This window comes from Pinus tabuliformis, chromosome J (genome assembly GCF_031772625.1).
Source record: "Pinus tabuliformis cultivar Carrire ecotype Pingquan chromosome J, CPIR1, whole genome shotgun sequence".
Classification (NCBI taxonomy): Eukaryota; Viridiplantae; Streptophyta; class Pinopsida; order Pinales; family Pinaceae; genus Pinus; species Pinus tabuliformis.
This window is the reverse complement of record NC_142295.1, coordinates 141001879-141027145: the sequence shown is the minus strand read 5'-3', so window position 1 is coordinate 141027145 and position 25267 is coordinate 141001879. Positions and strand designations below refer to the sequence as shown.

The 25267-nt window shown below is 34.2% G+C and overlaps 2 protein-coding genes across 2 annotated transcripts; both read left to right on the top strand.

Annotated features, from left to right (window-relative positions):
* Positions 1 to 15077: 15077 nt before the first annotated feature.
* Positions 15078 to 16363, top strand: LOC149226033 (alcohol dehydrogenase 2-like). Its single transcript, XM_089380084.1, has 2 exons — positions 15078 to 15232; positions 15814 to 16363. Exons 1-2 carry the CDS (start codon positions 15078 to 15080, stop codon positions 16361 to 16363), a joined length of 705 nt encoding a protein of 234 aa, XP_089236210.1.
* Positions 16364 to 21770: 5407 nt separating this feature from the next.
* On the top strand, positions 21771 to 23571 carry LOC149226032 (alcohol dehydrogenase-like 3). The gene is made up of 6 exons (XM_089380083.1): positions 21771 to 21875; positions 21966 to 22041; positions 22677 to 22738; positions 22833 to 22928; positions 23204 to 23407; positions 23473 to 23571. Exons 1-6 carry the CDS (start codon positions 21771 to 21773, stop codon positions 23569 to 23571), a joined length of 642 nt encoding a protein of 213 aa, XP_089236209.1.
* The last annotated feature ends 1696 nt before the right edge of the window (positions 23572 to 25267 follow it).

Sequence of the window (25267 nt, the reverse complement as noted above, 5' to 3'; positions counted from 1 at the left end):
AGACAAGACCAAGCACGTGGGTTGATAGGGATGTTTATTTCTCCAGATCTTAGATTCCATATTGTAGAACTTGATAATCCTGATGAAGAAATGAAACAAATTCCTAAAGTCTTTGGAATTAAAAATGAACTTAAAGCCCATCAACTTGAAAATGAATTGCTTACATTGGACCCCAATAATTTTTCTTGCATTGAAGATTTTTTTCCAAGTTCAAGACCCTTAGACTTCTCTTGGAAGGTGTTCAGGTTAAGAAAGAAGATAGTAGCCTTATCTACTCCATTCTTACTAAGTTGGGACCAGCCTATTCTGTGTTTGTTTCCACCTTTCGTTCTACAAGAGAAGCCTTCATTTCTCAAGGACAAACCTACAAGTCCCCTTCCTTTGATTCCTTTTGTGATTCTTTAATAAGATAACAAGAAAAACTCTTACACCCTGGTCTTCTTCATCTTGGAAACTCTTCTAAGAAAGCGTTAGCCACCCAATAGCAACCAAATCCAAAGAATCCTAAGAAGTTGTATCCTAAAAAGAATGGTCCTAAACCAAACAAGGGTCCTAAGCAATTTCAGCCTCAAAATGAAAAATCATTTCAACAAAATGATAAGACAAATAAAAACAAAGGGAAGAAGACTGATAGATATTGCAACTTTTGTAATCGAGATGGCCGCTTAGAATCCAAATGCTTTAAGAAGATGGAAGCCTTGGAAGCAGCAATGAAGAAGCATAACATCCATTTGGAGCACTCTTCAACTTCAACTTCATCTTCAGGAATGGCACTTTCTGCATGTTCTTGTCAAGCATCTCAGTCCGGCTATGCACTAAATGTATCTCCTTCTTCTCATTCTCATGAGTGGCTCATTGATTCTGGAGCTTCTTATCACATGGACAAAAACAAAGCCATGTTTTCTTCTTTAAATGATTGTAACACCAAAAATATATATGTTGGTGATGATAGATCTCTTAGTGTTGTAGGGTCTGGAACTGTTCATCTAGACAATGGTCAGTTTAATGATGTATTATGTGTTCCAACCTTATCCTGGAACCTTCTATCGGTATATCAGATAACCCATTCAGGTGAAGGTAAAATCGTTGAATTTTCACCTAACGATGTTGTAATTAAGGACCTAAGAGATCCTAGACAGATTTTAGCTACTGGCATTGCTGATGATTCTACAAGGTCGTATAAGTTTCACAACTTTGGGTCATCAAATCTCCCCTCAGTATTTGTTGCTCATAATGATGAAGTGAGCAAACTTTGGCATGAGCGATTTGGTCACTTAAACTATCGTTCTCTTCAGAATCTATGTAAAGAAAATATGGTGACAGGTCTTCCAATGGTATCTTGCAGAGATGGTGTTTGTTCTGGATGTGTACTCGGAAAACATCATCGGGACAGTTTTGAAAAACGTGCCTCTTGGCACCCCTCAGCCCCTTTACAGCTCATGCATAGTGATTTATGTGGTCCACTTCCAGTTGCTTCATTCTCTGGCTACAAGTATTTCTTAACGTTCATTGATGATTTCTCCATACGCACTTGGGTATACTTCTTAAAACTCAAGAGTGAAGTATTTAACATGTTCTTGGCCTTTAAGGCCTTTGTTGAAAAACAATCTGGACATGAAATTATTAAGCTAAGATCTGATAATGGCGGAGAATATGTTAAAAACACATTCATCAACTTTTGCACTCGGAATGGAATTCAAATGCAACATAGTGTTCCATATACTCCACAACAAAATGGTGTAGCTGAAAGGAAGAATCGCACCTTAAAGGAAATGGATAATTGTATGCTTCAATCTAAAGGAATTAGTCTTAATTATTGGGCAGAAGAAATTAACTGTGCAAATTACATAATAAATTGCACTCCTACTAAGGTTTTAAAGAATATCACTCCAGAAGAAGCATGGAGCTCAATCAAACCAGATGTAAGTCACTTTCGTGTTTTCAGAAGTCAAGCATGGGCCCATATTCCAGATGAGAAACATAAAGCTTTAGAACCTAAGAGTGAAAAATGTATTTTTGTTGGATATTCTGAAGATGTCAAAGGATATAGACTTATTCCACTTAAGTCAAAAAATGTTATCATTAGAAGAGATGTAAAGTTTGCTGAAAATATATCCGCCTGCGAGCCTAGTTCAGTGGATGTGCCACCTCTCCCTATCTCTTCTACTTTTGAAAATATTTCTTCTTCAGATGATGAAAGCGAGGATGAAAATCCTCCCCCACCTTCTCAGGATCCTCCTTCAGCTCCTCAGCTTCCAAAATGGGTCCATGCTACTCGGGATGCAGCAGGTGATCTTGCCGGTGATCCTACAGATCAGCGACGTACACGTTCTCAGTTCGAGAGAGCCTCTTCTTTACTGGCTCAAGCTTCAGTGAATTATGATCCTGACACCTTTGTAGAAGCTTCAGGCCATCCAGATTGGGAAGCAGCTATGAATGAAGAATATCATTCATTATTGGAAAATGATACATGGGATCTTGTTCCTCTACCAAAGGGACGAAAACTTGTTAGATGCAAATGGGTTTATAGAACCAAGTATGGACCAGATGGGAAAGTTGATAAACATAAAGCTCATCTTGTTGCTATGGGTTTTTCACAAGTTGAAGGCATTGACTACACTGAAACCTTCTCCCCTGTTGCCAAAATGAACTCTATCCGCCTTGTTCTTTCCCTTGCTGCTTCTTTCAGATGGGAAGTCCATGAGATGGATGTTAAATCCGCCTTCTTGCATGGGGACTTGCATGAAGAAATCTATATGGAACAACCTATTGGCTTTATACAAACAGACTCTAGCCTTGTATGTCGGCTTAAGAAATCCCTTTATGGTCTCAAGCAATCTCCTCGAGCTTGGTATGCCAAAATGGATAACTTTCTTTCAGAATCTGGCTTCTCTAGGTGTCATTCTGACAATACTGTCTACACCAAGAAAGTGGGCAAGTCTCTTATCATTCTTGTTCTTTATGTTGATGATCTTATCCTGATTGGTAGTGATCCCAACCTTATAAACCATGTGAAGTCTAGCCTTAAAAGGAAGTTTGAAATGATAGACTTAGGACACATACATTATTTTCTCGGTCTTCAAGTCTTGCAATCCAAGGAAGGTATTTCCCTTTCTCAGTCCAAGTATGCCTGTGATATTCTACGCCATTTTCACATGGAAGACTGTAATCCAGCCCCTTCTCCCTTTCAGTTTGGAGTCAAACTTTCAGTCACTTGTACTTCTCCTGAAGTTGATGCTACCTTATACCGTCAACTTGTAGGAAAACTTTTGTATCTAACCCATACTCAACCCGACCTTTCCTTTGTCATTGGCCTTATTGCTCGGTTTATGCAACCCACATTAAAGTCATTGGAAAGCAGCTAAAGAATACTTTGTTATGTTCGAGGTACAGTCCAGTTTGGGATTCATTACAGTGCCAAAGCAGCTCCTCTATTGGTTGGTTTCACTGATTCCGATTGGGCTGGTGACCCTGATGATCGGAAGTCTACTGCACGTTATGTGTTCACTCTTGGTTCAGGACCTATTACATGGGCTTGCAAGAAACAAGGTGCGATTTCTCTTTCTTCAGCAGAAGCAGAGTATCGTGGTGCCATAGAAGCTAGTAAGGAAGCCTTGTGGCTTCGTCAGATCCTATCAAAGTTTGGCTTTTAGCAGCAACATCCGACTACACTTTGGTGTGATAATCAAAGTGCCATTCAGCTATGCAAAGATCCAGTCCAACATCAGCGCAGCAAACACATTGAACTGCACATGCACTTCATCAGAAAGCTCATTCACGACCATGTTCTTGAAGTGCAATATTGTTCAACAGATGATCAAGTTGAAGACATCTTTACAAAGGCTCTCACAGAGGCGAAGTTCACTAAACTTTGATTTATGGTTGGAGTTCAGGAAGTTGTCAGTAAGGGGGGATAGGCTCTAGTGCCTCCTTCCTTCTCCTATTGTGTCATATTTGTAAATCCTTCAATCCTATCCCAAGTTGTCCTTAAGGGGGGATGTTAGATATTCCGACACATAGGAAATAGTTAAGTACAACTTGGTCTAGTATAGAGTTAGGTATAGAGTTAGGTAAAGTGTGTTTCTTTACTATGTACATTTTGTAACTTACAATCCGACGGTCACGATATGTAATGATCTGACGGTTCATTCTCTCCTCGGTATTACCGACACTTGATCCATGGCTTAGCACCCGATTGGTCCATGATCTCTATTTAAAGAGCATGGAGGGTCATTTGTAGGGTAATCCATATATGAGAGAAGCATATGTAAATTTTCATTCTTTTATTAATAAATTGCCTGAAGTGGCCGCGTTGGCTCAAGCTGTGGACTGTTTCCCTCTTTGAGGGTTTTAACCACGTCAAAATACTGGTGTATTGATCCGTGATCTGTTTGTGAGTGGTGTCCTTTGGTGTTCTGTCTGGGGAACTGACCCTGTAAATTCCTACAGACCTCTAGTTGGTTTCATTAATTTCCTTGTTTATAACAAAATTGACTATTTTTAGCTGTTTTTCATGTCTTGAACTTCCAGAGTAGTTTTGTCCTCATAAGCAACGTTTCTTGAAGGTCTACAACAAACCAATATCCTTTGGTAGGGGCTTGTGGAAAATCCTGTATTCAGAGAGATATTTCCAACAAGGTATCATACGTGCTAAATGGAGATAATATGACCAAGTTACAACCATGAGAAGTTGGCTCCCTAACTAACGCCAATGAGGCCCACAAACTCTTGGCGTTATCTCTCTTGGGGTTAGGGTTTTGGTTTTTTAGGGTTTTCCCTTGTTGTTCAATAATAAAAAGGTCCTTGAGCCTCATTCTAAAATAAGTCATAGGCATGTAGCCACCACATCTATTCTCAAAGATAAGCTACCATTGCCCAAGCTCGTTATCTCCATTTCTGTATGTAAGCATATTTCAGTTCTTTTATAGTAGTGAAATGAAGTTTTATTTCGGCTGCATCTTTATGTTTATGTGTATATATTTATTTTTTTGTATTCCTTCATAAGTCCGAATCATCTGAATATTACACATAGGAACCACCAAAAAAAGCGCATAAATGGCCTTTCATGGAGGACCATCAACTCAAACAAAATAACATGAAAACTTTATCATAAACATAGATTTAATGGAAAAGAATCTTCACTTATATTAATCAAAAAAATATATTACAAAAAAAATATATCTTCCAACAAATGATACCTCCTCTCAAGCTTGTAGCATGGTATCCCAATGTAGCAAAGCTCCCACACTATTATATGAATCTTATCCCCATTCCCCTTTCCTCTTGGTGATATTATATAGGTTAATTCCATCCTCTGGGAGAATATATCTAGACACTTAGGGGCATGAGAAGTTAGGAAACTTCTATAATAATGGACCCCTAGTCAACTCATACACAAGTGGGTTAAGTTGATCTCCTTGGGAATGTCAAACTTTAGAAGCCTTTTTCTCAATTATGAGCTTTTCCTCAATTATCTCAATTATGAAATAATTATTATCTCATATTACAAAATATGTGACAAAATAGTTATGAGAAAATACCAAATTATGCAATTCCACCCTTTTAACATGGAATAAATCTCACATAAGTAAAAGAAAAGGTGAAAGGGGATGAATTCTAGCCAACAACTGAGGTGAGTTGAACTTGGGTTTCTCTCACTATAATGGAGTGGAAAATAGTGCTATAAAAAGGTACTTGATCTCTCTCTTTGCATCTCAATAACATTTTTGGGATAACTTAGACAACTTGAGTTTCTAAATTTGAGAGGCTCCTCCTATTTGGTGAATTTTTTAGAAAGCATAGGTAATCTTTATCATATGAGATTTTTGAATATTGAAGTATGTAATAGTTTAATGGTGATTCCACATGGTTTGTCTCACCTCACTTAATTAAACAAATTGTTCTTTCCAGATAGAATAGTTGTGCAATAAGGGTGGAATATTTTGCAAATCTCTCGAATATGATGAAACTGGCGACAACAATTTTTCCTTAAAATTAAAGATAGTACAATGACTACATGGGTAGAACTAAGAAGGTTAAACATAAAGTTCTTCTACAATGTAGATAGAGATGATTTGGTGGAGGGGCATATTTTTCCATTCAACATTGATAATTTGAAGTTGGAAAGCTTTTCCCTCTGGGCTTATGATGGGATAAGTTTACCCATCCGCATTTCTCAGTTTCAAACCCTGAGAACTTTAGACTTGTGGGAGTATGTCCAACTTAGGGGTCATCTTGTGTTCGAGATTGGGAATGGAATTATAGGAAGGGGCTTCCCAATGTTGAAGAGATTAGAACTTCATGATCTCAAAAAATTAGAAATAATGGTGGGATCATCAAGAAAAGAAGCAATGCTCAAACTCAAAGATATAGATGTATGTGCTTGTCGTGAAATGAAGAGATTGGGAACAAACAAATTACCTTGTCTAAAGAAATTAATAATCCACTATTTCTAAAAATTTGAAGCACTAGAACTTGAAAGTGGCAATTTTCCAATGTTTAAGGACTTGAGGCCTCTTCAACTATACAATATTTAAATTATTGTGGGACCCTCTAGTGTGATCAATGATAGACATTCAACATTTGTACATAAATCTTGTCCATTGTTGAGAAGATAGGTATTTAGAGAAGCTACCTAACTTAAGGGACATTAAAATATGGGGGTGGGATGAGCTAAGGGAGTTAGAGGTCGAGCGTGGTGCTTTTCCAATGTTGGATAGGTTGGATTTGTTTGAGTCTGAGAAGGTAGAGAATATAGTGGGACCCCATGATGTGTGGGATGAAAAAACAATGCCTAAACTTCAATTGTTGAGGATAATACGGTGTCCATTATTAAGGATTGCTGAGAGGAATGGAAAAGCTCTGCAAGTTGCATAAAATAATTGATTGTATGGTGGAAAAATCTAATTTGGGAAGATGTGAACGTGGAAATTATTCTTTCTCGTCTTCTCAACGCTGGGAGCACATTATAAATGCATTTGTTATAGATCATATAACTTGTAATATTATTTTTTAAATATATATTTTCCTTTTGTTGTGTAATATTCGAATATTATTTTTATATTATTTACAATGTATTTATATAAAAATCATTTATTTAACTTTAAATATTTTTTTGATAAACTATAAATTATTTATAATTTATTAAATTTTAGATTTTATAATTTTTTTTATAATTTGATTTTTATTTTTAATATTTAAAATATTAATACTAACATATTTTGTTATTTTATATCCGCATTAAACATAAGTATTCCATATATCAATGCATAGTGTTTAATATCGGACATTTAGAGTGATGAAAAAATTAAATTTGGGAAAATGATAATGTAGAAATTATTCTTTCTCATCTTAAATAATGAATATAAATAAAGAACACATGAGCGTGCACACATTCCAAAATAAAAGGTTTATATTTATATAATTATAGATAATATACATGTTACTATGAGAAGGAATCATCAAAATTATGAATAACCATTACAATTATGACATTGTATTCATCGTTTTTATTGACAAAACAAAAACATTTCCATAATGATAGCAAAAGTTGATACTCAACAACTTGTTTAAAGAAACATCTCAAAAACATTTGCAAAAAAAAGATATATTGAAACTAATGAGTTGCAAATAGTCATACTACAGAAATGGAACTCCATGATTTCCATGTCCTAGCTATCCCAATACTCATAGAAACCAAAAAGGCTAGGCTATAATTCAAAATCTTCCTCTAATAATTCATCTACATTTTCATTGAACCTTTGTAGTTATTCTTGAAAAAGTGCTATTCAAAAGGATAGAAGAATATTTTGGATTTCCTAAAGAAAGGGGAAAGACACACATTATCCAACACGACATTTTTACATGTCCATTCTATCACGAATTTAGAGACATCTATAACCTCTAATTTGGATACTCCCAACTTGTTGGCAAAATAAAGAAAGGTCCATAAAGTTAAGAACTCAACCTTTGTGTTTGAGCCTTTGCATGAAAAATGTTGAATGTGATCTATAAATTTCCGTAAATATTCCATTGGAATAGTTTTTCATAACAAATATGAAAAAAACATTGAAATAATTACTCTTAATTTTTCCTTAGATTATAGATTCTTCAGTTAGTTGATTTTCCACTTGATTAATTTAGAGAAATAAAAAATAGAAAAAATACACACATCATCCACAATAGACACAAAAATTTTCCCTAAGAAACACTTATGAGGGAATACATAGCTCGAAGGTGAGGCTACTATTTTATGTTATTCTTTTTCATAATTTATTTCATGCCATTTTAAAAAAACCCTAAATAAATTGAACTCCTTTGCTATGAACCTTTTGCTTGCAAGGATTGCCATTGTTCTAGGAGATTAATGTTAGTGTAACTTTATTCTTAAATTGAACTTTTTTCTAATTTCTTTAAAAAATGTCTAGAAACTCAAATTTCAATTGTATCTCATTTCCATATATTCTGTTTGATTATTGCTTTCTACATTCCCCACTCCTCCTATATTCTTTCTTTTACACTTGTTTGTGCAATTTCTAGTTTGATACCTTTCTAACAGTTATCACTATCTTTATGACAACCATAATAGCAAATGGATCATCATTGAACTAAGTAAATGTCTACAAAAGATAGGATTCTAATATTTAGTGATGAAACTCCAAGTTTCTCACTTCCCTTCATGGCAGGGGACAAGAAAATGGCAAAGATAATTGGACGGTTATAGTCATTCTTTCGAAAATAATACAAACACTATCTTGAATAACTTAGTACTCATAAGTGTGAAAATAAGAATTAAAAAATAATTTAATTTTTATTTTATAATATTGTAAAATTTGATGAATAGGAGTCAAGTTAATTGTTTTACTTTATTTTTATTTTCTAATTTAATATTGTAAAATTTGATGAATAAGAGTCAAGTTAATTGTTTTACTCTATTTTTATTTTCCAATTAATTAAATATTTCACTCTATTTTAATATTCTTATCTATAAATTTCCAAAGATCTACAATCCATAAATGAACCTTTACGTGGATTTGACGATTAGGAGAGATCAAAAGATTTGACCATTCTATAGAAATCATTTGTTTGATCTTTCCTGATCTTCAAATTCCATGATATTCACATAATATATAGTGGACATATGGTCACTACAATATATGTGGATCTAATATTTGTGAGATGTAAAATGAAAATAAAAATTACGGATGAATGAGAAGGGAAATGAATAAGCTTTTGGTATTTATTATTTGTCAGATGTAAAATGAAAATAAAAATTACGGATGAATGAGAAGAGAAATGAATAAGCTTTTGGCTAAACAAAAGTTTATCTGAAAAAAACCAAGGCATAGGATTCAAATGTTGTGCTCATGGCTCTTATGTGTTTCTCAATACTAAGACAAAAAAAAGGGCAAGGACAACTATATGGAATATAATCAACATTCCTAAAACTGAAAATACTCCCAACAATAATGAAACAATACATTATTTTGCTCATACTTTTCAACATAGCTATCAAATTGAAATTTAAATTCAAATTTGATACTATAAGATAAAAGTTTGAATAAGAAATTTAATTTGAAAAAAATTCAGCATTATACATCTTAAAGACTTTCATTCTTTTTAGAGAAATACCTTATACTCATTCTTTTCTAAATTTATTTTGAATTAAAAATCACACTTACCACTTCCCTTCACAACTTCTTTTCCTTTCAAATCTTAAATCTAAAAGACTTTTAGAAGTTAAAAACATATTTATCCAAAATCCTTTATAATAAATACATATATTTAGAAAACATGTAAAATCCAAAAAATCCATTACTCCTTTTAAAATTAGCACCCTATTACAAATAACACACTCTCAAAGATTCTTCCATTTCCTTTTTTCTCGTCTCTTTAAGTCTTTGAAAGCAAAAAAATGAAATTGGAAAATGATTAACTTCCTAATTCCACTAGAAATTTATATTACACCATCGCACTATTATCTATTTGTGTAGGAATTGTCATTCACATCCTCTGGTAATGAATGAACAATCTGTTTGTCTGGCTAAACGATCAGGATCCTGAGTAATGTTTCATCAACTAACCATTTATCCTGAAATTTCGGCGAATATCTATTTCAGAAATGGGATAAATGAATTTTGGTTCTTTAAAAATGAAAAATTATTTGTAGGATCGAGATTCGATAAATCTGGAATATTCTTTTGTTTGAGTCACAATCCAACGGACTGAATTAAGAGTTTATATAATCAATGGTCACAATTTATAATTTCAAAAATTTTGGCAGAGTTCCGTGCTAATCGCTTCACTACAAATTGGTTATGTTGGTCATCCCATCATTCTCTGTTCCATTGCTCAGGGAAACAACTTTGCTTCACATCCTTAGTGCAAGCAATGTCTTCATTCCTTCAGGCATGGGCACATCATCGAGCTATGTGGAGGCTTCGCTTACAATATTGTAGTGAACCGATCTTGTCATTTCGATTCCGTCTGACCGAAAATTGGCATCTTGACATGCAAAAAAGGCTAGGATAAAAATGACCACCTTGAATCTACTTTCCTTTCTGAATTACCTTCTATTTCTTTTTGAAGTATCTCTATTGAATGAAAAGGCCACCTCAGTTCTCCTCACCTCTCTAATTACCTTTTCTTTGTTTGTTGTAGGAAAAATGGTGGAGCCTTTGTTATTGCTTGTTGTACCATATATGATCGAAATATATGATTCCTCTGTAAAATCATGGAGGATCATGGGACAAATTCCAGATGATCTAGATCAAAGGTGTCATATGATATTTTGCGACGATCTGTTTGACCATGAAACTTTGACCTATAAGATACCCAAGATACTTTGTTTTCAACATCTAGGATGGAGGATAATTGTGAATGTGGGTATCACCATTGTCAGAGATCTTAGTGAACAATGCCGTTCAAACATTCCCTCTCATCACCTATGGGTCACGGGTTCTGTTGGTGACAACCTAGGATGACCTAAATGAGTGGATTATTACTTGGGTTTTAACATCTTGTGCAAATAAGTGGGGGACTTCCTTTGCTTCATATCAATGTATGGAAAGTCTACAGTGGCTTGTGTTTACTATTTAGATTTAAAATTATGGAAATAGCTTCCCACTTGTGAATTATAATGTACTGCTTCTAACTTATATGTGTAACTTTAACTAGATTTATAGTTGGGATTTTGTTGGGAATGATATTACTAATTAGTTATACAAATAAGATGTAAATTATATGTAAGGATGTAAAATAGTAATTTAATTAGTTTTGGGTCATGTTTTTTTAGCAACAATATTATTTTTATAAATAATACTAAAAAACTATTTAGTAGTTGTGCTAATCAATAACATGTTGATAGATTATTTATTTTATTAGTTATACTTATTTTGTATAAATAATATTATTTTATAAAAATATATATTTTTATCTAGGATTTCAAGTTTCTATGATCTTATCTTTGTGTAAATCAGTTTCTCAATTAATATCACATTAGGTTGTTGTTGTAATCACATTTTGAACCAGCAACAGTGGTTCATCATCATGATGAGAAAAATCTATGAAACACTGCTCTACCACTTTGTTCAATAAATAGATGGCCGAGATGAAGAGACTAGTTTATAGTCTTAATTAAATTAAATTTGTCTCAATTTAATTGTTTTAATAAAAGTAATTAGCTTAGCTATATAAATTAGTCTAGATTTATCTTAATTTCACATATACCAAGTGTTGGTGTTTGGTATATCTAGACTGAAGATAGATCTATACTAATTTAATTTCCCTTTTAAATAGGATATATTTCACATTAATACCATGGGTTGTCAACCCCATAGGCCATTTTTATTATTATTATTATTATTATTATTATTTTATTTTAATAGGGTTATTTTTTATTTTTTTATTTTAGTTTGAGGGTTATTTTTATTTTTATTTTTTTCATTTATTTAATTTTGTTTTTACATTACATTAATCTTATTATTTAATTTATTTTTTAATTTTATCTAATTTGGCGTAGGCAAAATTTTAAACATTACATTACAACATCTCTACCCTAATGGGCTTTAGAGTACCTCTAGGCGCTTCAATGACTAGATAGATAAATGTGGATAGACATAAATCCATAATGAACATCAAACCACTTACTTCAGAATACATCCCCTAAAAAACTATATGAATTATAATTTTATTATCATTATTATTATTTATAAAAATAATTAATTAATATTTAATCCATAAAAAATATTGATTAATATATTAATTAAAACATAATTTATTAATAAAATGATATATATATATATATATATATAAACTGGGCCTGGTATTAACATGGTTGATATATTCAAGTGTGTGTCATTTTTACAAGTGAAAATAATGCTAGTTGACCTATCAATGTGGTTGTGTTAATACAGTGCGGTATTCATGTAAAACAGAGGAATTTCTGCACTTTTTGGCGCCATTCAGGCCAATTTGGTAACTATGGTTGTCAGTGACTTGTGGCCATGACAATAACAATGGCTTCTTGATAAACTATTCATTTGGAGACTTGCCTTCCAGCCTTTGGTTTCGATTAGGTCTTTGGTTTTGATTAGGTCTGGATGATCTATCTGGATTCCATGGAAGTATTACAACGTGCAGTAGATCGAGACTGGCTTGAACATTCATTTCGCAGCACAGCTCCCTCTCTCCTGAAAACCGAATCTAAATTCAACGAATAATACGGTATTCGTATCCCTCTCTCCTGAAAACCGAATCTAAATTCAACGAATAATACGGTATTCGTGTCGGACTCGGGAATTTTGGTATTTTTTTTAGTTTGATTAGGGCGAATTTGGTGACTATGGATTTCAGTGACAGGGATTGTGGCTACGCACGAAAATAATGATTTATAGTAAATGAAATTTTTAATAAAAGTAATTAGTTTAATTATCATTATTATTAACCTGGTTGATATATTCAAGTAAGTGTCATTTTCACAAGTGAAAATAATGCCAGTTGACCTATCAATGTGGTTGTGTTCATACAGTGCGGTATTCATATAAAACTGAGGAATTTCTGCACTTTTTGGCGCCATTCAGGCCAATTTGGTAACTAACTTGTGGCCATGACAATGACCATAACAATGGCTTATTGATAAACTATTCATTTGGAGATTTGCCTTCCAGCCTTTGGTTTCGATTAGGTCATTTGGTTTTGATTAGGTCTGGATGATCTATCTAGATTCCATGGACGTACTACAGCGTCCAGTGGATCGAGACTGGGTTGAACATTCATTTCTCAACGGTGGACATTCATTTCGTAGCACAGCTCCCTCTCTCCTGAAAACCGAATCTAAATTCAACGAATAATACGGTATTCGTATCGGGAATTTTGGTATTTTTTTAGTTTGATTAGGGCGAATTTGGTGACTATGGATTTCAGTGACTTGTACGTATCTATATGACACCCATCCATATGACAATGACATGGATTGTGGCTACCCACTAAAATTATTTATAGTAAATGAAATTTTTAACAAAAAGAATTAGCTTAATTATATAAATTAAATAATAAATATTAAAATATTTATTTCAAAATACATTTTATTGATTTAAAACTTAAAAAAATAAAAAAATTATAAATTTATTATCATTATTATTATGTATAAACATGAAAGCTTTTTGGGTAACAAATCTAATTATAGAGTCCCCAACAATAAAGCAACAGGGAAGGAGAAAGCATTTGAGCTAGATCGAAACTCACATCACATTGAAGCACCTGCTGAAGCACTCATCGATGCCCAGAAGCACCTTCAACACTCATCGATGACCAGTTACACCGGCAAAATACATTTTATAGATTTAAAACTTAAAAAAATAATATAAATTATAACTTTATAATCATTATTATTATCTATAAAAAATAATTAATTAATATATTTTTATATTTTATTTTTTATTGATTAATATATTAATTAAAACACTAATTTATTAATAATTAATTGTAAATTATCATTTAATACATAAACGAGAACAATAAATGAAGCATAAATAGAAAGATGCAACAAAAATAATACTTCATTTCATTAAAGTAAAAAACTAAAATAGGGTTACAAACAGAAATGGAAATAAAGTAGCTCTAGAGATAGTGAGGCTCAAGGGCCTTTTTATTATTGAACAATAAGAGAAAACCCTAAACAACTAAAACCCTAACTCGAGAAGATGTAACACCAAGAGTTTATGGGCCGCGTTGGGGTTAGTTGGACAACCAACTTCATATTATCTCCGTTTAACACCGATGATAGCCCGTTGAAAAGTTCTCTCTATGAGAAAAAATACGATTTCATCATAAAATCGCTGAAAGTAAATTGCCAAAAAAGTTTAGGACCTCAAAACGGCTCTGGAAGTTTAGGACTCGAAAAAAAGTTGTGATACAATTAAAGAAACTTAAAAACTGAAAAAAATAGTTATGGGTCCAAATGGGATAGTCATTAGCCACCAACATCCACTTGGATCATTTTCATAAATAAAAAATAATATCTATAAATCTAATAAAATGAAATTAATATATTTAAATAAATGTAAAAGCTAAAGTCTAAAGATCTAATGAAATGAAATGAAATTTCAACCTATACAAAACTAATCTATAAATATGATTGTGCTAATGGACTACAATTAATATAAAACTGGTGTTATTGAAAACCTAATCGAATTTCAACTAATAATACGGTATTCGTATCTAGAATTTTGATATTTTTTGGCCCGATTAGGGCGAATTTTGTGACTATGGTTTTCAGTGACTTGTACCCATCGGTATCACCATGACAATGACAATGGGCAAGTGGATCAGGGTGGTACGGGAACACGAAAATAGTGGACAAACTAAGAGTTATTAGCGATAGTTTAGGCGCGCGTCGTTTCCACCCGCCATGTTTGACTCTCGATCACGAGGAGAATGTGCCAGCAGCATTATCATTAATAATGGACAAATCCATGGGTTCTCATACATCTCAGGATTTGCCTTGCTCGCTGCTAGAAAAATTCAGCTGATGGATCACCATTGCAATAGCGAAGGCAAGCTCTTGTCCACAAACATGGATGGATCCTCCTCAGGCAATGGAGGTCCGAATCAGAATTACCCACTCTTCTCTCTGCCATACTGATATCAAACGAAGACGCATTTCCTCGCATATTCGGCACCCGATATCAAACGAAGACGCATTTCCTCGCATATTCGGCCACGAGGGTGCCGGGTAGGATCTTTAGTAATTAGGTTAAAATTTTGTTTTGGAAAAAAAAAATGTTTTTGCTAGTTTAGTTTGTTCGTAGATATTTCATTCATCGTCAAAGTCACAGCAATGAGTAATAATTGTTTTTGAGAATTTAGTTTGTAATTAGTTGGAAAATAATTGTTTTTGGGAATTTAGTTTGTTTTATATTTTGAATAGACATTCCATTCATCATCAAAGATATAGACATAATATCATCAAAGATATAGACATAATAATTATATTTAATAGTTACAATTGCGAAATAGACATGATCATGCGTTGTAGTAATTAGCTTACAATGTAGTTTTGAAAAAAAATTGTTTTTGTTAATTTAGTTTGTTCTATATATTTTGGATGGATATTCTATCCATCATCAAAACCATAGTAATTATACCTAACCATCAAAACCATAGTAATTATACCTAACCTAACTGCTGTTGTGAGACAGACATGATAATGCCTTGTGGGTGGTATTTGGTTTGTAGTTTCTATCAATGGATACTTCTCCTTCTATTGTAAGTGGTTTAATTCTAACTTTTAATACTGAACTTATAAATATTCAGGATAGTCGAGAGTGTGACAGATCTCCAGAAAGGAGACCATGCGATTCCTAAGTACAATGGCGAATGTAAAGATTGTGTCTACTGTAAATATAAGAAGACCAATCTGTGTGGTGAGTTTAGAGCAAATCCCTATAATACAATGATGAGAAGGGATGGGAAATCCCGTTTCTCCATTGGTGGAAAGCCAGTTTATCATTTCATGTCTTCTACATTTACCAAATACACTGTAGTGGATTATGCTTGCGTTCTCAAGATCAATCCAAAAGTTCCCTTGGATATAGCTATTGGAATATTAATTCCAACTGCGTGCAGTGTTGGCGGACGCGGACAATTGGACAGCGACGGCAACACAGTTAGTTGCCGAATTAGCCATCGTGCAACAGGAAAACAGATCCCGAAAACCGCCAGTTCATATCGCATCGCCTTTCGCAGAAAGCAGTTTTTGTCAGAGGGCCTCCGAACACCCCGACCAAGTGACACGCATCTTGTGTACGATCCTAAAACCACCAATCTCCCGACCATTAAACATAGTTTGAGTTGTGTGGCTTAAGCTTGCGAAATTTGTCCGATTAAGTCAACGGACCAGGATCTCCTTCAACCTGCCTGAACTTTTGCTTGACCGCCCACGTGAAGGAATTAATGTAATTTATGGTGTTTCGTAAATTGTAGGTAAAAGTTGGTAAACGTTCTTAATTCTTGTTTGCATGGAAGCATGGCGAATTAAAGAATGGTATGGGCAAGTCAACGCCCTATTTTTAATGCTTTTGGTATATGTTTTTGTGCGTGCTCATTCGCATAGGAGTGGTGTGTGTAATGGAATGAAAGAGTGGGCTCGTGGTGGTAATGTGGTTTATGTTCGTTGCACTCGGGATGAATGAGAGGGTTCGCAGCAGTGAATAAAAACCTGGAGATGCACAGTAGTGCGATCTTGTGTAATGAAGTGCGAAAAAAATTAAAATGAAACCAGAGCGGAAAAAATGAAACCAGAGCACGGATGAGATGAAAATAAGGGTTTGCGGTAGCAAATTGAAAACCAGAATAGCACAGCAGTGTGGAAAAGAAGAAAGATGTGCGGTAGCAAATGAATATTTGGAATCCACTTTTATAGGTGCTTATAGTTTGTTGAAATGAATGGGAATCAAAACGTATTTTTTTTATATGTAATGTGAAAACCCAGAATTTTGAATGTAATGTGAAATTTCACACAAGAGTGAATGTCAAAGAAATTTTTATTTTACTGCAGTAAACCAATGTAAAAATTTCTTAGCTTACATCAGTAAATGCAAAAGTTCTTCACATAGCAGTGAATGTAAAAACTTTTTCACATAGCAGTGAATGAAAATTTTACACAGCAGTATAAAATTATTTGTAAAAGAGGCAGAGTAATATTTTGTTGTTGAAATGTTTTCTTGGTGAATCACTCTGTTAAAGAGGAAGGTGCTTTTCAGCATAGTCTCTTGGTGAATCCCTTTGTTAAAGAGGAAGGTGCTTTTCAGCACAGTCTCTTGGTGAATCCCTCTGTCAAGAGGAAGATGCTTTTCAGCATAGACTGGTGAATCCCTCTGGTTAAGAGAAAGATGCTCTTCAGCATAATCTCTAGTGGATCCCTCTGTTAAGAGGAAGATGTTTTTTGTAAAAGCAGCGCTGGTGAAATCCCTCTGTTAAGAGGAAGATGCTTTTCAGCATAGACAGTGGTGAATCCCTCTGTTAAGAGGAAGACTCTTTTGTTTATGGAACTGCATCTGAAGCACTGTTGGTGAATCCCTCTATGTGAGGAAGACCTTTTTGTAATAGTAGTTGTGTAATCCCTCTATTAAGAGGAAGATTCCTTTTTGTAACAGGCAGGTTTGATTAAGGAATAGAAGTTTATTTTGTTTGAGAAACTCTGCTCTGCTCAGAAATTTTTTAAGCTTCCCTTTGTTAAAGATCCTATGGCAGAAACAGAGCATTGTCTCTGTGTTCAGTTAATCTGTTTTTGGAATTTTACCAGAAAAATTCCCAAAAGTGGTATCAGAGCAGATCGAGGCACTTTGAAGGTGTCAAAGAAGCTGAAGGAAGGAGTTTTTTGCTGCAACAACTCTAGCAGAGTGAAATCTCAGGCAAAAGAATCCAAGGTATTTCTCAAAGTTTTTTCTGTGTTGCTGTTGAAGACAGTCAATTATTTTAGATACACAGTCAAATGGCGAGGTCAAGGAAAAAAATCTCCAATCCTCCTAAAAATGTGTCTCCCTCTACTACTAAAATAGAAGACAATCAATTTGAAAGCATTCTATTTGAGACTCCAAGGTTCAATGGGAACTTTTATATATGGGAAATAAAAATGAGGACTTTCTTACAATCTGAAGGGACTGAAATTTGGGAATCAGTGATTGATGATAGCAAGATGGATAGAGAATCCAAGGAGTATAATGCAAAAGCAGCAAAGACAATCTTGGATGGATTGCCTGATTCTCTAAAGAAGAATCTAGGAAAATATTCATCAGCAAAGGATATATGGGACAGACTCCATGACCTTCATGCAAAGGGAGCACTGACCCTGACCATCAGTCAAGAAGGAAATTCTGAACCCATCATAGAAGCTGAAAATGAGGAGGTTGACCTCATCAAACTTCAAGTACAAGAAAGGGATGAAGAGATCGCCAAGCTTAAGAAGGAACTTGATCAAAGCAAAAGGAAGCATCATGAAGAAGTCATATCCATGACAAATCAATTGAATAAAGCAAAGAAGCAAGAAGATACCTTGTCAAGTCAACTTGAACAAAGGCACAAGAGAGTGAACAAACTTGTAGAAGAGATTGGACAATACAAGGTAGAGGTCTCCTCCCTTAATTCTGAACTACAAGAAGCCAGGAAGCAGGCACAAGGAGCTGAAAAGAAAATGGAGAGCAGTAAAGCAAAGAATGAAGAAATGAAGTCTGATATTATCTCCCTTAAAATAGTAGCAGCTGAAGCTACTCGTAGCAAGGAAGAAACTAAGGAACAACTTACAAAGAAGAATAATGAGTGTGAAAGATTGGAAGAAGAGATTGTCCTCCTCAAAAAAAAGGTTGAAGGGATGAACAAAATCATGAAGAGATCTCAAGCATTGGATGACATGCTCAGCTATCACAGATGTCCATCTGATAAATCAAGACTCGGGTATGCAGGTGAACCCTCGAACAAGAATGAAAATGCTTTAAGCAAAAGAGATGTGAAGAAGCCAGAAAGAAATTGTGATGCTCCTAGTTCCAGCAAAGGCAAGGAGAAATACCAAGGCTACAATAGAAAAAATTCTACTCCAAGTAGAAAACCAACTTCAAAAAGAAATGTTGATGATGTCAAAGAGGCAAGAGGAAATGGTTATCATCAAAGGATCTCAAGGCAGAAAAGCTTCATAAGTACATCAAGGAAACCACCATCTCCCAGGTACCAAAGTTCATTTTTTGGTTATTGTTATTCTTGTTCAAACTTTGGCCATATGGCAAAAGATTGTAGAGCATTTCATAGAGATAGATGTTATGGTCTCTGACAACCTCCAAGAAGCAATTTTACAGGAAGAAATCATGAAATCTTATTCATGAACAATGTAGAATGTTTCAAGTGTCATAACATTGGGCACATGGCACGTGATTGTAACTTAACATGGGCTCTTACACAAACTAGACCCATGCAAAAGAAGAAAGTTACACAAGTATGGAGAAGGAAGGAAATACAGTCTGAAAGTCCTTTGAGCTCCCCAGCCAATCTAAGTTTCTTTTGAGAAGATTTTTCCAAAAGGAGACAATGCATACACTTAGGGGGAGCCTGTAATTCTTGATCATTATTGTTGAACTAGATTAACACCCATTCTTTGATGAAGATCTTCTTATAAGGGAAAGATATGGAATTAAATCTGCCATAAGAGCAGAGAAGAAAAGGTTGCAGGATAGCTTGGAGATGCAAAGGTTGGAAATCTTGCCAGAGGCAGAGAGAAAGAGGATATTACATGATTGGAGTGCCTGAGCAAAGTAGTGAAAGTGATGAAACGAAATCTGATATGAATAGGCAGAAAAGTTATGAATTCTTAAGGAAGTGTTTGGGTATGTCTGAATGCCCAGTAGTTGAAATTAAAGGGGAGCATTGGAATATTAATTCCAACTGCGTGCAGTGATGGCAGACGCAGACAGTTGGATAGTGACGGCAGCACAGTCAGTTACCGAATCAGCCATCGTGCAACAAGAAAACAGCTTCGTAAAACTGCCAGTTCATATCGCACCGCCTTTCGCACAAAGCAATTTTTATCAGAGGGCCTCCGAACACCCTGACCAAGTGACACGCATCCTGCGTACGATCCTAAAACCACAAATCTCCCGCCCATTAAACATCGTTTGAGTTGTGTGGCTTAAGCTTGCGAAATTCGTCCGATCAAGTCAACGGACTAGGATCTCCTTCTACCTGCTTGAACTTTTGCTTGACCGCCCACATGAAGGAATTAATGTAATTTATGGTGTTTCGTAAATTGTAGGTAAAAGTTGGTAAACGTTTTTAATTCTTGTTTGCATGGAAGCATGGCGAATTAAAGAATGGTATGGGCAAGTCAACACCCTATTTTTAATGCTTTTGGTATATGTTTTTGTGCGTGCTCATTCGCATAGGAGTGGTGTGTGTAATGGAATGAAAGAGTGGGCTCGCGGCGGTAATGTGTTTTATGTTCATTGCACATGGGATGAATGAGAGGGTTCACAGCAGCGAATAAAAACCTGGAGATGCACAGCAGTGCGACCTTGTGTAATGAAGTGCAAAAAAAATTAAAATGAAACCAGAGAGAAAAAAATGAAACCAGAGGATGGATGAGATGAAAAGGAGGGTTCGCGGCAGTGAATTGAAAACCAAAAGAGCACAACAGTGTGGAAGAGAAGAAAGATTTGTAGAAGCAAATGAATATTTGGAATCCCCTTTTACAGGTGCTTATAGTTTGTTGAAACGAATGGGAAGGAAATAGTATTTTTTTTTATATGTAATGTGAAAACCCAGAATTTTGAATGTAATGAGAAATTTCACAGAGGAGTGAATGTGAAAGAAATTTTTATTTTACAGCAGTAAACCAATGTAAGAATTTCTCAGCTTACAGCATTGAATGCAAAAGTTCTTCACGTAGCAGTGAATGTAAAAACTTTTTCACATAGCAGCGGATGAAAATTTTACACAACAGTGTAAAATTATTTGTAAAAGAGGCAGAGTAATATTTTGTTGTTGAAATTTTTTCTTGGTGAATCCCTCTGTTAAAGAGGAAGGTGCTTTTCACCACAGTCTCTTGGTGAATCCCTCTGTTAAAGAGGAAGGTGCTTCTCAGCACAGTCTCTTGGTGAATCCCTCTATCAAGAGGAAGATGCTTTTCAGCATAGACTGGTGAATCCCTCTGGTTAAGAGGAAGATTCTCTTCAGCATAATCTCTAGTGAATCCCTTTGTTAAGAGGAAGATGTTTTTTGTAAAAGCAGTGCTAGTGAAATCCCTTTGTTAAGAGGAAGATGCTTTTCAGCATAGACAGTGGTGAATCCCTCTGTTAAGAGGAAGACTCTTTTGTTTGTGGAACTGCATCTGAAGCAGTGTTGGTGAATCCCTCTATGTGAGGAAGACTTTTTTGTAACAACAGTTGTGTAATCCCTCTATTAAGAGGAAGGTTCCTTTTCGTAACAGGCAGGCTTGATTAAGGAATACAAGTTTATTTTGGTTGAGAAACTCTACTCTACTCAGAAATTTTTTAAGCTTCAATGTGCTAAAGATCCTGTGGCAGAAACAGAGCATTGTCTCTGTGTTAAGTTAATCTGTTTTTGGAATTTTACCAGAAAAATTCCCAACAATAGCATGCTTGCTAGGTTGTGGACTCGCCACAGGTATCCCACTGTTCAGTTTGATGAAATTAGAATTCACAGGCTTTCAATCGTATTAGTATAGTGACAGCTGGTGACTGTCTTCAGAGTGCTTTTAACCATGGACTATGGTACCATGTGCGCCTACAAGACTTGGAGCTATATGGAACATAGCAGACATCGAACCCAGATCAACAATTGCTATCTTTGTTCTTGGCACTGTGGGTCTTGCAGTAAGTGATTTGGTTATCCATGCTATTTACATGATTGTTGTGATGGCTATCTCTCTTCAGTTGGTTTAATAAGTTTTTAACTGTGAACAGGTTGCAGAGGGTGCCAGGATAAGACAAGCATCCACAATAATAGGCATTGACACAAATCCCAACAAGTTTCCTAAAGGTAGATGCTCTTTTTCTCAGATTGACTGGTAAAATTAACATAAAATTTAGTAGGCAGGTTGTTAGCCTCTTAATCTGGGTTGTTGTAACAGTTGCAGAGAATTGTTGAGTTTCTTATGTTTAACGCTAACACCAGTTTGGTCCTGAAATGTCTTACCATTACAAAGGTAAGGTGCTAGTCCTGAAGGTCTTACCTCTGCAAAGGTAAGGTGCTAGTCCTGTGTGAAAGGTTGTTCATAGAAGGAAGTAAAATCCTAGTAGAAGCCAGAAGGGTTGGCCATGAAAGGCAGTAAAATCCTTGTAAAAGAGTTGTCTTTAAATTTCTTACATAAGTTTGATAGGTCATATATACTTGTTAGAATGGTTGGGCTTGACTGAGATCTCAACCCTGCTCAGTCAAGAAAATGTTTGAGGCAAGTTACCCATACCATCCTATTTGTCAATAGGATCTTCATCGCATTCTACAATTTACTGAGCCTAACTCACAAGGATAGTTTGGTGGATAGAAATTTCTTTGAAAGTAATTATTTAGGCACGGAATGCACTATCAGTTAGATGTACCAGAGTATATATTGTTCTCATCCCTGAGATAAAATGTTATCAAGAGTTTCACCACTTGCACTACTTACATTGCAGCCAAAATCCTGGGAGTGGCAGACTGCATCAACCCAAAAGACTACGAAAAGCCCATTCAAGAGGTAACCTGCGATTTCATATTATTCTTGTATGTAATGGCAATCTCTCCAATACCTATTATCTCCCAATCTCATGATAAGAGAATCATTTTTGCAGGTGATAAGAGACATGTCAAATGGCGGTGTGGATTACGGCTTTGAATGCATTGGAAGTACAGATACCTTATACCAGTGCTTTCTAGCCACCAATGATGTAAGGACACCCTCTGTTCCCCATTTTTTATTGATAACCAAAAATACTAGCTATTTAAGAAGCTGTTAACAACGATCTGAGATATCCCGGATGTGAGAAAACTTATTTAAGAAACTGATAACAAAGATCCTAGATATCCTGGATCAGCTGAAACCTACTAATTGATTAATGTCCAGTAAGGTCTGCTGGGGATATGCATAAACAAAATTGTAAAGCTGCATTATGGTTCGTGTGTCCTCATTGTCAGTGTTTTGGTCAATTGGGTGGGATTGCAGGTATGGGGCTTGACAGTATTGTTGGGATATGATTCGAGTCCAAGAAAGCTAAGCCTTCTTCCAACAGAGTTGTTTATGGGTCGGAGGATTGTGGCATCTATATTTGGTGGATTCAAAGGAAAATCCCAATTGCCTAATCTTATAGAAAAGTGTGCAAGCAAGGTAATGAATCATCAGATGACATACACTGGTTTTAAGAAAATTGTATTTAAAACTAATGGTTCATGCTTTATTAGTTTTCTTACAATATGCATTTTGATTGCAGGAAGTCCAAGTTCATTACCCATGAGCTGCCTCTTGCAGATATTAACAAATCATTCTATTTGTTGTTAGAAGGCAAGAGTTTGAGATGTGTTCTCCATCTCTAACCAAATATATTTTCCATTTTCTTCTACCCAGTAACGATATATGCAGGAGATAGTCAATTTTGTTACTTCTAATATTGGCTTTGTCACCTCTGATAGTCAATTGTCACCTGATCCCTTATGGAACTATATTATGTCTAGTGAGGGAAGCCTTATTTGTGTGGTTTTAGTCTCAAACCAAGTAAAATGGGCTAGTTAGGGAATTTGTGCCCCTTGAAAGTAGATTGCCATTAAATATTACATTGTAATATTAGATGTTTATGTTATACATGGTATTTCATGTGAAATTATGGAGCAAAGCTTTATCATATGTGAAGTGTTTAATTCAAGTTTTTTAAATATTTAATGTATCTAAATTTCAGTGTTAAAAAAATGAGGTATCTATTTTTTTTATTGAAAGTTTGATTCGGTGCAGTTCTATTTTAGTTATAATTTTCGTTATAATATAGTTTAGGTTTTATATATAATATTATGTATACCCATACAATTAGTATTCTTCGAAATTTAGTATTTAAATTTAATGTTTATATTAAATATGTTGTTAAAAATTATTTATAAATAATAATCAATATAGATCCATCTTAATTTTGAATTTACTAAATGTTTAGAAGGATTAAATCTTTCAAGATGTAAATTTCATTTTGAATGCAAAACTTGAGAAAATATTTTCATTCCTCTAGAGATTTTAATAGATCAAACTATGCTGGTTCTTATTAATATTATTTATATTTATATAAAATTCATATTTTTATGTATAGAAATATTCTTATTTTTTATTTTATTAAATTCATGATAATACATATAATTAGATGTTTTATATTTTTTCAATTTTTTTTTTTTAACATGATATGCATAACATTGATTATATAAATAGATAGATAAATATATAAGTTATTAAAAAAATTATTGTAAATAGTGAATTTTTATATACTAATTAAATTTAAATATGAAATTATAAAATATAATAGTTATAAATATGAATTATTATTTTAATTTATATGTTGAAATGGATCCTAATTTATAACACAAATCTATGTCATTTCTATGTTTAGATATATTTTTGTTTTCTAATTATATGTTTATTAATTAAATTTATTATTTTTTTATATGTTTGAAAATTAAAATTCTTATGAATTCATTGTTTCACTTTTTATTACTTTTTTAATTGATTCCATATTGTTCTTTATTTTTATTTTTATTATTATTTGGTTTAATGCTTCATTTTACTGACATTGCAACATCTCTTCCATATTAAGCTCACATTTAAATTTGACACTCATTTACAACCACTACAACATCTCCCCCATATTGAGCCAATATTTAAATATCTACACTCATTTAGAGACACTATCAATATTCAGTCAAAGAATAAAATATTAAAGAGAGGGAGGGAGGACTAGAAGTGGGATACCAAATATGGAAGTGTTGAGTGGTCAAGGTTATGAATAAGGGGTTTCCATGACTCTCTACTGTACCATGTTCACAATTAAATTTATCCTAGTGCTTCTGAATTTCAAGTGCTTATCGAATGATATGAGAAGTATAATGGGGAGTTGAAGCTAGGATTTTAGTTTTCTCGAATCAAATCAAATGTTTTGATTTAAAAGAATGTTCTGCAATAACAGATTTGGAAATACAATTGTGGGTGGTATTAGCAATAAATTTTTGGAGGCAAATCTTTAAATGAATGATCAATTGG

Bases quoted from the DNA above. Each gene is read 5' to 3' on its own strand.
- LOC149226033 (XM_089380084.1), top strand. From the start codon at position 15,078: ATGGATCCTCCTCAGGCAATGGAGGTCCGAATCAGAATTACCCACTCT. The intron at 15,233-15,813 runs GTAGGATCTTTA...ATAAATATTCAG, and splicing joins TTCGGCCACGAGGGTGCCGG to GATAGTCGAGAGTGTGACAG.
- LOC149226032 (XM_089380083.1), top strand. From the start codon at position 21,771: ATGGTACCATGTGCGCCTACAAGACTTGGAGCTATATGGAACATAGCA. The intron at 22,042-22,676 runs GTAGATGCTCTT...CTTACATTGCAG, and splicing joins TCCCAACAAGTTTCCTAAAG to CCAAAATCCTGGGAGTGGCA. The intron at 22,929-23,203 runs GTAAGGACACCC...GTGGGATTGCAG, and splicing joins GCTTTCTAGCCACCAATGAT to GTATGGGGCTTGACAGTATT.